At 44.7% G+C, this 17,060-nt stretch overlaps 2 protein-coding genes across 3 annotated transcripts; both read right to left on the bottom strand.

Moving 5' to 3' along the window:
• Positions 1-127: 127 nt before the first annotated feature.
• LOC136489161 (pterocarpan synthase 1-like) lies at positions 128-3,585 on the bottom strand. 2 transcript variants are annotated; one of them, XM_066485883.1, is made up of 3 exons: positions 3,161-3,585; positions 1,950-2,160; positions 128-327 (listed from the first exon to the last, which is right to left on the bottom strand). In XM_066485883.1, exons 1-2 carry the CDS (start codon positions 3,526-3,528, stop codon positions 1,950-1,952), a joined length of 579 nt encoding a protein of 192 aa, XP_066341980.1. In that variant the 5' UTR covers positions 3,529-3,585; the 3' UTR covers positions 128-327. The 2 variants fall into 2 exon arrangements, with proteins under 2 accessions (XP_066341980.1, XP_066341974.1); XM_066485877.1 differs by lacking the exon at positions 128-327 and adding an exon at positions 1,034-1,444.
• Positions 3,586-11,334: 7,749 nt separating this feature from the next.
• On the bottom strand, positions 11,335-11,889 carry LOC136459970 (vegetative cell wall protein gp1-like). Its single transcript, XM_066459818.1, has one exon. It carries the CDS (start codon positions 11,887-11,889, stop codon positions 11,335-11,337), a length of 555 nt encoding a protein of 184 aa, XP_066315915.1.
• Positions 11,890-17,060: the final 5,171 nt, after the last annotated feature.

Here is a 17,060-nt window from a genome sequence, read left to right as displayed (position 1 = left end):
CACTATATTCTTATTTGTGCATTCCCTATACTGTACATCATGTGCACTATTCTGCTGGATTTTCGTAGCTTGGTTTCTACCGGGAACATTTTCGTATCTTTGTCATCGACACATCATCATCATAAAACAAAATCGGTAATACTTATGTAATGGAGAGTAACTGGCGACATAGTAGCATTAGGGCACATCGCAAGCTTCCGTGGACAAAATGTCCTTTAGATTATAATTTTAACAGGTAACTTCAGAGCGAACTCTGGCTCTGGAGCACGAGATTTTCATCTGGCCTGACCAGTTGCACTTCAATCAATAAGCTGCTGCACCATGCACCTGTATATATAAAATAAAAATGAAGGCAAATCATACAAATTGCACATATATACATACACGATTTGTCTTTATTATCAATGGTACTTACAGTAATCATGCACGCGAATAATCAGTAATCATGCACGCGAATAATCGACGTAGTGTTGACAGAAAAAAAGGGTTCTGTATGATTCTTGTTGTTGTGATCATATAAAATTACTTGTATCTGGTTCTCTCCCTCCCTCAAACTTATTCTTAGGGTTTGGTCTCGATCTACAATTTGGTGGTGCTCCAAGGGCAAGGAAGTGCCTCTACACCTTCATCTACCTCTTGGGAAGTGGGGTAATTAGCATATCTGAAATTGAAGTTCATTTTACTTTGATTTCGTAGCCTTCTATAGGTGTTGGAACTTCCAACGGTCTGCGTCGGAACTTCCAACAGGCATCGGAAGTTTTGGCCCAAACTTCGGAACCTCCGACAATTACTAATCTGTTGTTTTCAAGTTTGCATTGAATTTGCTACACTGCATCTGCTGAGTTTGACTACATCAACAAGGCTCGGTTAGACCCGAGTAACAGCGCCACTAGTGGCCTTGATACCGGTCCCACTTAAGGGTACAATTTCCTAACTATTCTATAATGGTTTATTCTATTCATTCTGGTACTACTTCCCACTACATATGCTAGTTTATGAGAAATAGCATGCTTATCGATTCGTGCATGTCATGATTTATATTCGGAACATAATCTATCAAATGCCTAATTTTCCAACACATAATTCATCTCAATTTTACATATGCAGCAACAAACAACAGAGCATGGATCTATATATATAGCCAGGATTCATAGTCCTATGATATATAAACCCATGTATTATTTCACATACATGAGAAATAGAAACGGAAACACTACTACATGGTCACCGACACATCATCATCATGATTAAAAAAACCCCGAATACTTCGATATTGGAGAGTCACGGGCGACACAGTAGCATTAGGGCACATCGCAAGCTTCCATGGACAAAATGTCCTTTAAATTATAAATTTAGCAGGTACTTTAGAGCAAACTCTCAAGTGGGAGAATTATTTTGATCTGGCCTGACCAGTTGCACTTCAATAAACTGATGCACCATGCACCTGTATATATAAAATAAAAATGAAGGCAAATCATACAAATTGCACATATATATATACACGATACACGGTTTGTGTTTATTATCCATGGTCCTTTAGTAATCATATGTATGGTCGATTTCAAATACTCTGGAATACTGGAACAGCTGTGTAGTACATGGCATTGTGAGATGACTAGTTTGCAGCTAAATTAAGTTTGTAACCTACTACATGCTCATGCACATATGTAGGCTGCTACTTTCTAGTACTATTGGAGTAGCTGGTTGCTGGTAGAGGTCAATTGTAAAACAAAAATGTGTACTCAACAACTCAAATATTCTCTTTTTTTATTGTTCTTCTGCTTAACTATATTGGTTAAACAAAAAGTTTAGAAGCGGTTTACAAGAGGGAAATGAAAAAAATAAGGAAATAATTTATTTTTCATTATGTTTTAGCAAACGGTTAAGGACACTTATTAGAAGTGAAATATGAGTATAACACTGTGCTTTATTTAGCGAGTTGTACTTACCTATGTTGATATTTCTGGAGTGTAGAATATATGAATATTAAGCTCTTTTACGACATCAGTGATGCTGCTCTCGGTACTTTGGACATCATTGTACTTGATATTACCATGTGCATTAGTAAATGTTCCGGTGCCATCCATAATGGACCACTGACCACCCGAGGGCCTGGGAGGGAGAGTAATCCCTAACACTTCGAGTGTGGATCCTGCAAAACTATTTCATGCATACAAGTGCCATATAACAATTATATTAATAACTGTATGAACATAAAAACGAAGATGCGTACTAGGGATAGAAACACCCCAAGAAAAAAAAAGATTCCAATATTTCAGGTTTCTCGACATCCATTAGCACCCCTATTTACCATCCTCTAGCACATGTTGTACACACCGTTTTGTTGAAAAAAGGGCTTCAAATGGCTGGTCCATTCCTCATCGATTTATCAATTGGATGTTATTCCATCCATTCCAATATATAGGTTGTCTTGGCTTTTAAAATACATATGTATCAAGACATAACCTATATCTAGGTCCATAGGAAAGCTATATAATTAGAAAAGCTAAAATGACTTATAATTTGGGACAGATTGTTAGTAGCACATGGTTAAACTAGTGTCTTTTGGAGAACCTATCATAAGCATTGCAAATCACAACATACTAGTTATAGCTACTCCCTCCGTTGAGGCATGATAATCATATTTGACCAAAGGAGAAGTTAAACATAGTGAGTTTTGACCGCTAATCTTATAACATAGAGCCAATTGCTAAAAAAATCAATATCATCTTAGAGACGCTTTGAACAAAAATCTATTGATGCAAGTTTTATGCTGTAACCTTGTAGATAACTTGACTAATTGTCGGTCAATATTTATAAAGTTTGACTTATTCTCTGGTCAAATATGATTATCATTTCTGATGGAGGAAGCAGTATCATAAAGGCGTGCTTCGGAACAGGATATCCCTTAGGATTTAGTTCACCTTATAAGAAGAACTATAGAGCAATCCTACATGTCTAAATTAAAATCCCCCCTCGTGGTACATGAACGACTGTCCTATATATCATGCATCAATCTCTCTATAACTGAACATTGTGGGCTAGCGGTAGACATCCAAATATATAAATGTCCTCCAAAAAAAATTGCTGCAATTTGCAAACAATATATTACTGGTCTGAGCATTGCATGTAATTTAAAGAAAACATACATCTTAATTACCTGTTGTCGTCCTGAAACACTATAATCTGAGAAGTGTACCAACTAGTGGCGGTTTGACCAGCCTGGAGATGGAAGCCTTGTACGCGTGCAACAATCGTTTCATTCGGATTGGGTCCTATGGTTAGAAACCAGTCGTGAACATACATGGTGCCAAACCCAATAGGTTGGGATGAACCTATCGCACCTACTTCATTAGGGTTTGAGACGTTTGGCCAGGCAGGGAACTGGTGTAGGTACATATGCATGCGAATCTGGTTCTCTTGGGGACACACGCATGGATCTAGACCTGTTTTTTCAGCGGGGCTAGCAATTGCCAGGACTATTGCTGGGCAGAGGAACAGAAAAAGCAAGGTGAGAGGAGTAGCCATTGTAGTAATAAGGGATATGATTGGTGGCCAACTATGGCGAGGCGCTGGCCAGAGGGGTAGGGCTCGTGATCTTTCTTCTTTGTGTGCTGTGAGATGTGAGATTAGAGGGGGCAGGAGGTGGTATTTATAGAGTACTCTTGGAGAGATGGAGTGCGTGGGAGAGGCAGCGAAATCATTTAGGCAAGAGCATATCTGATATTAGCTTGCCCCGTGACACACTCTATGCACCATGATTAAAGCACACATAGACAATACAATACTTTGTCTGCATAGTCTGATACACTTCAAGTGTTTAGCTTGTGGAATCAATCTATTCTATATGAGCTGATGTATTATAAATCCATTTTTCAATTTTAGGGAAATGACTTTATTTCCTATACTAATACGAATTATTAACTTGTGAGGAATAATAAAGTGGTGATGAATCAATTCTATTCCACAAACCAAACAAAAATTTGAGAAATGAAATAATGAATTCTTTTTGTCTGCAGGATTCACACAGATAACCGATTGATAATTGTATTGTTTAATAACACTTGAACCTACCGATAGCACCTAACCCAATGCAACCCCAAATTTTTAGATATTTTATTCAGCCGTACATTTGGCACTATGTTAGAAGGGATGTGAGGAGTGCGAGACTAAATTTCCTTAAATAAAATGAGAAATATATAGGAGAATATTTAGACATGACAGCTCATTGTAGTAGTAGTAATAATAGTACGTGTCCCTCGCCACACTTTGTATGATCATTTAAATTTTTTTGAAACTTGCTATTTTCATATTGCATCCATATATGTACTCGTATAAAAGTTAAGATGAAAACTCAAACTAGAAAAATTCATACGAAAATAAAAAATTTCATATACATCTGCACTAGAAGACAAAAACCTAGGAATTTTATTTTGTGTAGTGCACATGCACCTAAAATTATCATTTTCATATAAACTTTTCTAGTTTGAGTTTGTATCTACTTTTTGCATATGAGTACATATATGAATGTAATGTGGGTTATCAAGTTTTTAAATTTTTTTAGTGACCTAAGTATTAGTTTTTAAAATGGCACCTAAGATATAGTTTGCACCATCCTGCTTGAAGCCCTCACAATCAAGTAAAAGGTACTACCATCACTACTACATAATTAATTTTTTTTTAGCAACGGAGCCCTTCTAGGACACATGTGGATGAATTTAGAGCCACCTTTACAGGGCACTCCATCGGGTCTCACAAACCTATCAACTTCTAGAAATACATTTTCAGAGGCAGCTGGGAATCCAAGCCACCATTTGCTACTACAGAAAGGATCACCACTGGGAGTTTTACCGCCAGTTCATAGGCTAAGGGGCCACACAAGGTGACATACTGGCTGTGATGAACGTTTTCACCACCGATTCATTGTGTAATCCGACAGTGAACACAGTGCGGGTCTTCACCACCGTATCATATGCCAAACCGGCAGTGAAAACATTTAGCACCGCTGGTTATGCAGCCAATGCGCGATGCCCATACAAACCGACGATGGTAAGAAGTTTCATCGCCGGTTTAAAGATGGAAGGCCGTAGTGCTTGTTAGCGCTGGTGGTGAAAATCACTATCACCGCCGTTTTGTTTTATGATCCGGCGGTGGAAATCGCATTGGTTCCGACCAGCACATCGTCTGTCGAGCCAACGGTGATAAGAATTTTACCTATGATTTGTTTTTGCGGTGATTTTGTGTGCAAATTCATTTATTTCTCTAGTGAGCACAATATGTTACAGTGAGGTGACAGCTCTGATCACTATTCGACGATAGTTGATGCTCGTCGACTTGTCTCTATATATAATCATAAACTACGGTGATAGACACGTCGTGCATGGTGTATGGTATTATTTTTTTGTAGGTGGGAATCTGTGCCGTCCACAATGTGGATTAAATCTGGGCCGTTCGTCTGGATTGAACCCTAAGGCTGTCCATCCGAACACCACCGTTTGTCAAAAAAAAACTCCATAGCCTCCCTCCCGCACACCCGACTAGCGCCATGCAAAAATCCACGTGAAGCCCGCCCGAGCGCCACCGGCGTCCTCTACGCCTCCTACCAGGACACCTGGCACCACCTACCATAGTCTGCATCTCCAACCACCACCTTTCTCCAGCTTCCAAAGCCATTTTCCTTGTAGTCATTCACAACCGGATTCCCCTCCTTTGCCGAGAGCCCGAAGCTCTCGGCAAAGAGGATTTCACTCTCGGCAGATCATTTGCCGAGAGCTGCTCTCGGCAAAGAGCGGTCGGCAAAAGGTCTCCCGGCAAAGGTTTATTTGCCGAAAGCCCCTCTCGGCAAACTCTTTGCCGAGAGCAAAATAAAAACTCTCACTCTCAGCAAAACCTAACTCTCGGCAAAATATCACCGCTGTAACGGCAACCCGCCCGTAACGGTCGTCCCATACACTTCTTTGCCGAGAGCAACTCTCGGCAAAGAATTTTTTTTAAAAAAAATATAAAATAGATTATGGGGATGAGGTGGTTTAAAAAAAAACTTCTTTGCTGAGAGCCAGCGCTCGGCAAAGGAAAGGTTTGCCGAGAGCCAGCTCTCCGCAAAGGAAAGCTTTGCTGAGAGCCCTAGAATATGCTCTCGGCAAAGAGTCATATTTGCCGAGAGTTAGGTGCTCGGCAAATCTTACTCTTTGCCGAGATCCCAGTTAGTTGGGCTCTCGGCAAATATTAGCTCTCGGCAAAGAGTCCAGAGAGCATTTTTTTATTTTTGTTTATATTTCCAGCTTCAACATCACATATTTCACAAATATAACACATCATATATATCACAAATATCACATATTTAACAAATATGCCATCCACATCACATGTCTCACATAATCCATCTTAACATCTCAAATCCAACAGTTCATCTCACAAAGTGCACGACAATACATTATGAAGAGCAACAAGCTCACCCCAAGCATCCCAGTCCCTCGACCCTCCCTCCGGCGGCTGCTGCTGCTGCGGCGGTGGATACTGCTGGTACCCCGACGCTCCCGACGGCTGCTGATGCGGCGGAAGTGGTGGATACGGCGCGTGCCACGACCCTCCCGACAGCGGCTGCTGAGGCCCCTCATTCGAACCTGCCAATTGATTCTGCACAAAGGAGAAGAAAAATTAGTAATTATAGTAATACTAAGGCATATAATTGTAATCTAAGCATACACAAGTCAATATTTGTAGAACTAGGTATAAAATTGAAATCTAAGCCTAGACACATCAAAATTTCGGCAGCACCTCCCCTGCACGGTGGGGTTTCCAAAACCTGCAAGAAAACCAACGGCACGATGGCCGTCCACCACATATCAACGGTGAGATGGCCGGCACACATATATATGAACGACACGAAGGCCTCCCATCACATATCAACGGCACGATGGCCGACATGCACAGTAAAGAGCTTTTGTTAGAGAAGTTGAACTCACGGATGGGTAAGGTGGGTATGGGTAAGGCGGTGGAGGAGCGAACAGCTCTGGTGGCGCTGGACGACCCATCGTGACGCCAAGACTTGCCACGTACTGAGCCAAGGCGTCAAACCTCGTCCGCTCGGCCTCCAACCTTTGTCGCTTGGCCTCCATCCTCTGTCACTCGGCCTCCCGCTCCCTCTGTCGCTCTTCCTCCATCCTTGCCTTATGCTCCTGGAGCGCAAGCACCTGGGCCTGTAATTTTTCACCGCATTGTTACAAGTAGTTTCGAGGAATGTAAAACCAAAGAACGACGAATAAAACAGAAATAACCTGTAGTGCTGCCACACGATGCGTCGAAGTGTCCTGCCTTGGGCGTATGGGCACGCTACCGCTCGTGCTGCTTGCCCGGACCTGTGAGAGAGTGGGAGTGCTGTGCGGGTCGAGCGTGCTGTTGCCGATGAGGTACCGCCCATGCTTCTTGCCTCCTCCCACCCTCATGGCGATGTCGCCGTCAATGTCCGCGGTGTGCGGATCCCAGTCTGCCCCATGGACCGTCCTTGCCGCCTCGGTGTACTGACTGATGCGCTCGGGGATGCTCTCGTTGGTGAAGGACTCAGCTGGGTCGTCCGGGTTCCAGTCGATTTCGTCTGTCGCCTTACCCTTATGGGCCAGAACCCATGACTTGAGCTCTCCGCATGGCTGGTTTTGATGTGCAGCCGACTGTGACAAAAACAACAAGACGGTTACAAATCATGCAGGAATAAGCGTCTGAAAGAATAATTGAAGCTACACCAAGTCACGTACCCATCTTGCCCCGTATTCGTGGATGTTAAGGTTGCCCTGGTGGTGTGATACACCTAGCATCAGCAAACGCCGTTCCCGGAGGACGGTGTGGTTATCCGCCCAATCGGCACTCACCCACCTGTCGACCATCATCTTCCAGGCCCGCGTTTTATTGGCGCACCAGCCAGGAGGCACCTGTACGACATCAAGTACATTGACAGATATAAGAACAATTCAAGCTACCCAATCTCAGAAGAAATCAATATTGATGTTGTATATTTACCTTCAGGTACTGCTCTTTGGTCAGATGCATTAATCTTGCATCTTCTTTCTTCACCTTCCGAGCCTCGTAGACGGCACAGTAATCGATGATGGCCTGGAGCCGCGCCTCGTAATGCATGTCTGAGATGCAGCATCTAAAAGATTTGGCCAACGCCTTGGTCGCCCTCTCCTCGTAGCCCTCGGCGCATCTAAAGAAGTCCTGCATATAGAAAAGATGTATCAATACACTGGTTCAACAAACTCTGGCGAATGCAATGTATTGAGCAAAGTAGTGGGAGGAAGACTTACCCAAAACTCGGTCATAACCCGCTCCGCCACGCTGTCGTACGTGTGGCCCGTCTCGTCCTCCGCATCAAGGGCGCTGACGTAGTGCTCGTACGTGTAGGTCGGCTCAGATTCGCTGCATACCCATCAGGGAACATTAATGTTTTGAACCATTCTAATACTTCTCTCTTTTATTCTAGTTTCAATCTGTAATCGGCCTTAGGCCTGGTCCATTTCTTGCCGCTTCTAGGAGGTTCCATGTGTTGGTTTGGTCTATCACATATCGTTGCCAGATCCAGTCTCTCCTTTACATTATCCTTCGTCTTATCCTTAATGTCCATGATCGTTGCCCAAAGAGCCTCGGCAACATTCTTCTCAGTGTGCATTACATCAATGTTGTGTGGAAGAAGAAGGTCGTTATAATAGGGGAGCATCATCAAGGGCGACTTATGAGTCCACATATGCTCCTCACCATATCCCACGAACCTACCATTTGTTTCATTGATCCGGAGAGCATCTATCTGATCATGAACCTCGGCACCAGTCATCATCTGTGGTGCGGGGTCTATAACCATGACACCTTTAGTAAAGTTCTTGATGTCTGCTCTGAATGGATGATGAGCAGGGAGGAATTGTCGATGTTTGTCGAACGCGGAATATTTGCCACCCTTCGGCAGCCAATTGAACTGCAGAGCTGCCTTGCACGTCGGGCATGGAAACTTCCCATGAACACACCAAGCGCTGAATATCCCATATGCTAGGAAGTCATGCATAGAGTATTGATACCAAACATGCATGTTGAAGTTTGTCTTTGTAGCTCGATCGTATGTCCATACACCATGGTCCCAAGCATGGACCAATTCATCGAAGAAAGGCTCCATGAACACACCCATGTTATTCCCAGGGTGTTCTGGAATTATCAACGACAAGAACACATTCTGTCGTTGGAAGGAGATGCCAGGAGGAAGATTGAGAGGGATAACAAACACAGGCCAACAAGTGTATGGGGCAACCATCATTCCATAAGGATTGAACCCATCTGTTGCCAGTGCAACACGCACATTACGTGCCTCTCCAGCTTTGTTATGATGAATGTTATCAAAGTGATGCCATGCTTCACCATTGGCTGGATGCACCATCTTCTCAGGACTGTATCTTTTTCCATTTTTGTGCCATGTCATCTGTTTCGCGGACTCCTCTATCATGAATAGCCGTTGGATCCTCGGTATGAATGGAAGGTACCGTAGGATTTTCACGGGGTACAGACTCTGCCTCTTCTCACCATCACCAGAGTCTACCTCCAGATACCTAGAGGATTTACACTTTGGACAATACTTTGCATCCGCGTGTGCTTTTCTAAAGAGGACGCAGCCCTTCGGACAAGCATGTATCTGCTCATACGGCATCTTAAGTGCACGAAGGACCTTCTGCGATTCATACATGTTCTGTGGCAAAAGGTGACCAGCCAGAAGGATGGAGCCAATAACTGTCAACATTTCATCAAAGTTCTCTCGACTGAGGTTGAACTGGGACTTTAAGGCCATTAAGCGTGAAATGCCATCAAGCTTTGAAATCTGTGTGTGGCCATGAAGGGGTTTTCCTACCGCAGACAACATGTCATAATACGCCTTTGCGCTTGCCTCTGGCTCCTCCTCCTGCCTACGTCCTTCAGCGAAGTGTGCTTCGTGAAAGTCATCTAACCAATCTGCTACCCCGGCATCAGCATTATAATCCTTGACACGTGGTCTCACCACCTCCTCTCTCACACGATCGGCTTCACCGTGGTGGGTCCACTGGGTATAGTTTTTCATAAATCCATTCCTAGCAAGATGTGAAGTCATCACCTCCTTTGTCTACCTCTTTCTGTTCTTACAGTTGGTGCAAGGACAAAAAACGGCAACCGCTCCGGGAGCCTGGTCAAATGCTTGCTCGATGAAAGCCTCGGTCCTGACGACCCATTCTCTGGTAATCTCACGGGTGCTCCGGCGGCCCGAGTACATCCACTCACGGTCATCCATCCTCTAACATATATATCACCAAGTAATAAATATGACCATGGACTTGCATCTACACGTCGTTCCTACCATCTAATAGGTAAGGATAGGTCCTAATCCCACCCGAGGATGCATAGATGGGGTTAGTTCCCATGGTCTAGTCCTATCCGAGACAGAAATTCGGCAGCACCTCCCCGCTGTTCTCCAAATACACGTCCAGACAGGGAGATTGTGTATTCGGAGAACAACAGGAAGGTACTGTCGAAACTCTATCTCGGATCGAAGCAGACCATGGAAACTAACACCATCTACGCATCCTCGGGCTGTCCAAAAAAACATGGACAATTCAAAACAAATACGGTTATAGATATGCAAAGATCTGCATATTTGTAACCCTATCTCTTTCGAACGGGAGACGCCTAACTGGGTTACGTGGAGATACATGCCCAGGACAAAGAAATAGTGGTTATACCTTAGGTGGCGGTGAAGTCAGGCTAGCGGGGCCATGGCGGGTCGGTGCAGTGGCGAGGCGACGCGGTGCGAGCAGACCCGCAACGTCAAGGAAGACGAGGTACTCCGGCTAGCCTCCGACGGGATCTTCTCTAAAAATCAAAAGGACACAAGACCATCAATTCAAAATTTCGGCAGCACCTCCCCTACAGGGTGAGGTCTCCAAAACCTGCAAGAAACAAACGACACGATGGCCGGCAAGCATATATATCTCAACGGCACGATGGCCGGCATGCACATATACAATTCCAACATAAACAACAATCGACAATCCCAAACGTCGAAACGCCATCGGCACACCACCGCCGAAACCTCCGCCGAAACCTCCACCACCACTTCAACACCACCCCAACACCACCACCATGACCTCCACCACCCCAGCACCACCGCCACCACTCCACCAATCCACCACCACTCCACCACCACCCCACCACTACCACTACCACTACCACTACCAAGAAATACAAGATTGCAATACCTAGGGCGCCGGACACGTAGAGCGGAGACGGGCGGACGTCGGCGGGGGCGGGGCTGCGGCGGCCGGGGGGATGCGGCTAGGGCGCGGGCGGGCGGACGCAGCTGGGGAGGGCGGGCGCGGCCGGGGCACGAATCGCAGGGAGGCGTTGCGGTGTGGCCGGGGCGGGGAGGGGCTGCCGGCTGTCGGCCGGGCGGGCGGGCGCGGTGCTGCCGGGCGGGCGCGCGAGCGTGGGCCAGGCGGGCGGTCGGAATGCGGCCATCCAGCGGCGGGCGACCGGGCCAGGCCTGCTGCCTGCCGGGCGGTCAGGCGCGGCGCTGCGGGGCGGGGCGGGCGGCCACGGCCAGCCAGCGGCGCGCGGCCAGGCGAGGCCTGCTGCGGCGGCCGGACGGTGGGGGCGGGCGTTCTGCGGCGGCTGACGGCCGGGCGGGGGCAGGCGGCGAGCTGCACGGGCGGCGGCGGCGAGCTCCACGGGCGGCGGCGGCGAGCAGCAGTGAGCGCGAGCGCGGTGGCGGTGGGCAGCAGTGAGCGCGGGCCGGTGGCGGTTGGATAGCCTTTGTGTCGCGGGCGCATTGGATAAGACCTGGAGGCCCACTTTGCCGAGAGCCAGACCACGGCGGCTCTCGGCAAACATCCCGCCTTTGTCGAGAGCCAGGCCGATCCGGCTCTCGGCAAACATTTTTTTTTGAAAAAAATTATTTATTTCTTATTTAAATAACTGCAGCAGCAAAAAAATTTAAATAACCTAGAGGCCCACTTTGCCGAGAGCCAGATCACGGCGGCTCTCGGCAAACATCCCATCTTTGCCGAGCACCAGGCCGATCCGGATCTCGGCAAACATTTTTTTTTGAAAAATATACTTATTTCTTATTTAAATAACTGCAGCAGCAAAAATTTTTTCTTTTTTTACTTCGCCCAGATTTTTTTCAAAATAAATGGAAAAAAATTTTAATCCTTTGCCGAGAGCTGCTCTCGGCAAAACCTAATAAATCTTTGCTGAGAGCCACTCTCGGCAAAGAAAGGTTTTTTTAAATATTTTTTTTCAAAATGATTTTTTTTAAAAAAAATAACTCTTTGCCGAGAGCTTCTAGGGGCGCTCGGCAAACCCTTGATGCAGGCCAGGTAAAAAAAAGAAATCGGAGCCGAGAGCTAACCAGAGAGCTCTCGGCAAAGGTTCTTTGCCGAGAGCAAAACCCATATGCTCTCGGCAAATAATTTGTAAAAAAGAATTAAAAAATAGCAAATGGCTCCCAAAAATTACGAAATTTTGCCGTGTTACAATTTATGCTTTCTAATGACCATAGAAAAAGTTTGGAAGTCCAAAACCTAATTCACGCGTGACATTGTTTGAAAATCCTAATGGATCCTTCTCAACTCTATGAAACATATTCGGAGATGTTTCAGATTGTAAGAATCAGACGCCACCGCTTGTGCGAAACTTTTTCAAATTTTTACCACGGCCTCCAAGTGTGGTACCATGACTTTATTGCAAATATCACAATTTTCCGACTTCGTTTCCGTTTTTTAAGAATTTTTAAATCGTTCGGCGACATTTTCGTGGTATTCGATTCGTAAAATAAAAGGTGAAAAAAACGTCAACAAGATGTTATTTGGCCTCAATAATGCATAAATAGCATGAATATCAATTTATACTTAATTATTTCCCGTGTTTAAATCACTCGTCGTTCAAATTTTAATTTTTACCCGTGATTAAAAAAACTGCTTGAAATGCAATTAATTAAATAGATATAGCAAATAATTACAAAAATACACAAAATTTTAATATTGAGTAGAACCTATAGTATGTGTATAGAGAAAAAAGTTTAGAGCGCCCAAAATAAAAAAATAATAATATTTTTGGACAAAAGCGAGGAGAAGAGAAACACATGAAATAATAAGCACCCTTTGCCGAGAGCCATACATGGCTCTCGGCAAATAATTAATGCCGTAAGCCTAAATACCGCTGGAAGCCTATTGCCGTGCGGACTTCTTTGCCGAGAGGCCGGCTCTCGGCAACACTAGTAGAGAACAGACCTTTGATCCTCGGCCAAAATGGGCTCTAGTCCCGGAATTTTTTGCCTCCGGGACTAGAAATACCTTTAGTCCCGGTTGGTGGCTCCAACCGGGACTAAAGGTTCCTGCCCAACGGCTACTGCGCCAGACAGAGGTGGCAGGGACCTTTAGTCCCGGTTGGAGCCACCAATCGGGACTAAAGGTATACTTTTACTCCCGGTTGGTGGCTCCAACCGGGAGTAAAGGTCTACTCCCGGGCCGTGGCTGCGCCCGGGGTTGGAAAGTTACCTTTAGTCCCGATTGGATCTATCAACCGGGACTAAATGTTCTCCCTTTATAAATCGGCCGTCTCCTCCTTCCTCCCCGAGCCCGAGCTCAGCACATTTTGAAGCTCACTGCAGTAGTGTTCTTGCTTCCTCCCTCCCTCCATTGTTCCTCCATCCATTCTTCGATTCCTCCGTCGATTCTTCAGTTGTAAAGGTTACCAATCTCATACTCTCATTTTTTACCATTTTCTTATACCATTTTATTCACTATATATATTTATGGTTCTTTATTGTGGTTTTTTTTCATTTGTAAGCAATTTGAGCTCAAAATCACTTTAAGCTTGCATATTTACATGAAAGAAGGTTAAAGTATATATAAATATAAAGTTAGAAAATAGTTAGAAAATTATAGCAAATCCTTACTAGTTGAACTTGCGGACCGTGTTCAGGTCGGCGAGGATGTTCTCTGCCGAGCGGTAACGGACGTCAAGGAGGAGCTTTGATTCTACGAGGGAGAGCGATAACGGTCGTGGAAGACCGTGTTCCCTTCCTCGTAGAATCGGAGCTCTTCCTTGACCAAGTACGGTGCCGTCCGGTGGAGAAATCCTCGCCGAGCTGATCACGTAAGCAAGGTCAACTAGTACGGATGGTTATTTATTCACATGTCCCGATATCGTCGTAGTAGTCTGTCAATCACCGTACCTAAACGTAGTATATATAAATAAAAACTTAGAAAATAGTTAGAAAATTATAGAAAATCCGTACTAGTTGAACTTGCGGACCGTGTTCAGCTCGGCAAGCATGTTCTCTGTCGAGCGGTAACGGACATCAAGGAGGAGCTTTGATTCTACGAGGGAGAGCGACAACGGTCATGGGAGACCGTGTTCCCTTCCTCATAGAATCGGAGCTCTTCCTTGACCAAGTACGGTGCTGTCCGGTGGAGAAATGCTCGCCGAGATGATCACGTAAGCAAGGTCAACTAGTACGGATGGTTATTTATTCACACGTCCCGATATCGTCGTAGTAGTCTGTTATGTGTGTACATTCCCATTCTTCTGTTAATTTGCGGAAATATCATATGAATTACTTACCTGCCGCAGTAAAAGACGAGAACACAATGACCATTAAAAATATCATTGTTTAGAGATCTAGATAATTTTATAGTTTGTTAATTTTATTTGTTTATAAAAGAAGAAATTTATAGTGTATTAAAAAATGAGTATAGAGAGTAGATGGCAACTGCTTCCGGGTCCTCGGCCTCTCATGGGTTTCCAAAGCGACTTAGGCCGGGCCTTCCTCTCATTCCATGCGGCAAGTGTCGTGATGAGATGAAGATTGTGATGGAGTACCGAGTGAAGAAGGAGGGTCCCAACAAGGATCGTATCTTCTACAAGTGTCCGGATCGCAATGTGAGTTATTTTATCGTATTTAATGATTATGGTTAGTTTATACCTATTTTCATGATGGTTGTGATTAAAGTTCTAGTTTTTTGTTTTAATTTCAGTGGGATGGCAGTGGACGATGTTCAGGCTTCTACTGGGAGGAAGAGTATGTTGAACTCGTGCAAAAATATCTTGCACAACAGGCAGATACGGCGGCTAATGAGGCAGTGATCCAGTCGAAGAAGCCCAAAGATGTTGCACAATCGGGGGATCTGTCTATTTTAGTTGAGATTGGTCGCGAAATCCTTGTGCTCCTGAAATGTATTTTAGCTTTAGTTCTTTTAGTGGTAGTTGGGATTGTCTACATTGTAGCGATGCTTTCATAAATTTGTATCTTTTGTGGTGGCACGCATGTTGTATAAATAATTAATTATGATCTAGGTTTTAATATGATATTTATGTCATGTAATGCAGATGAGCCGTCATTGGATGTATAATGCTGATCGCCGCTCACAAGAGTTCATTGACGGCGTGCATTCTTTATTACGTGCGGCCGAGACAAACAAACGCGACGGTTTCATGTGCTGCCCATGTGCCATATGTAAGAATATGGTGGAATATCCTTGCTCAAGGACTCTTCATTCACACTTGTTCAAGTCGGGTTTCATGCCAAACTATATTTGTTGGACAAAGCACGGAGAAACCGGTGTTGTAATGGAAGAAGATGAAGAAGAACAATGGGACGACAATGATATTATTCCTGATGGTGCGTGCTTCAATGATACTGCAATGGGAGAAGCTGAAGAAGAGGTAGCCGTAGAAGATGAGCCGGCTGATGATCTTTGTCAGGTCATTCGTGATGCACAAAGAGAATGTGAAAGTGAAAAGGAGAAGATCAAGTTCGAGCGGATGCTAGAAGATCACAAGAAATTGTTGTACCCAACTTGTGATGCAGGGCAGAAAAAGTTGGGAACCACACTAGAATTGCTGCAATGGAAGGCAAAGAATGGTGTATCTGACAAGGGATTTGGAGAGTTACTAAAAATCCAAAAGAAGATGCTTCCGAAGTACAATGAATTGCCCGCCACTACCTACGAAGCAAAACAAGTTGTCTGTCCTATGGGGCTAGAAATAGAGAAGATACATGCATGTCCTAATGACTGCATCCTATACCGTGGCAAAGAGTACGAGAAATTGGATGCATGCCCGGTATGCCATGCGTCGCGGTATAAGATCAGGCGAGATGACCCTGGTGATGTTGAGGGCGAACGTCCACGTAAGAAAATCCCTGCCAAGGTTATGTGGTATGCTCCTATAATACCACGCTTGAAACGTCTGTTTAGAAACAAAGAACATGCAAAATTGTTACGATGGCACAAAGAAGACCGTAAGGTAGACAATATGTTGAGACACCCTACTGATGGGTCCCAGTGGAGAGCAATCGATAGAGAATTCCCGGAGTTTGCAAATGACGCAAGAAACTTAAGGTTTGCTTTAAGTACAGATGGTATCAATCCTTTTGGAGAGCAGAACAGTAGTCATAGCACTTGGCCTGTTACTCTAAGTATCTACAACATTCCTCCTTGGTTATGCATGAAGCGGAAGTTCATTATGATGCCTGTGCTCATCCAAGGCCCGAAGCAACCTGGCAATGACATCGATGTGTACCTGAGACCACTTATTGATGAACTTCTCATTTTGTGGAATAAAGAAGGTGTACGTGTGTGGGATGAGTACAAACAGGAACACTTTGATCTGCGAGCATTGTTGTTCGTAACAATCAATGATTGGCCTGCTCTAAGTAATCTTTCAGGACAGTCAAACAAGGGATATAATGCATGCACACACTGCTTCGGTGATATTAGAGGTGTATTCTTGAAAAAATGTCGAAAGGTCGTGTACCTTGGCCATCGTCGATTTCTTCCTGCAAATCACCCCGTAAGAAAGAAAGGTAAGCATTTTAAAGGGAAAGCAGACCACCTGACCAAGCCTCGCAACCGAACCGGTGAGGATGTACTCGATATGGTCAATGATGTGAAAGTCGTCTTTGGAAAAGGACATGGAAGCCAACCTATTCCGAAAGACGCTAACGGTCACGCACCCATGTGGAAGAAAAAGTCCATATTTTGGGACCTACCCTATTG

This window comes from Miscanthus floridulus, chromosome 1 (assembly GCF_019320115.1).
Source record: "Miscanthus floridulus cultivar M001 chromosome 1, ASM1932011v1, whole genome shotgun sequence".
Lineage (NCBI taxonomy): Eukaryota > Viridiplantae > Streptophyta > Magnoliopsida > Poales > Poaceae > Miscanthus > Miscanthus floridulus.
This window is presented reverse-complemented; position numbering and strand designations above follow the sequence as displayed.

Coding starts and splice junctions, on each gene's coding strand:
- LOC136459970 (XM_066459818.1), bottom strand. CDS start 11,889: ATGTTTGCCGAGAGCCGCCGTGGTCTGGCTCTCGGCAAAGTGGGCCTC.
- LOC136489161 (XM_066485883.1), bottom strand. CDS start 3,528: ATGGCTACTCCTCTCACCTTGCTTTTTCTGTTCCTCTGCCCAGCAATA. Junction 2,161..3,160: donor GTGTTTCAGGACGACAACAG/GTAATTAAGATG, acceptor TGCATGAAATAG/TTTTGCAGGATCCACACTCG.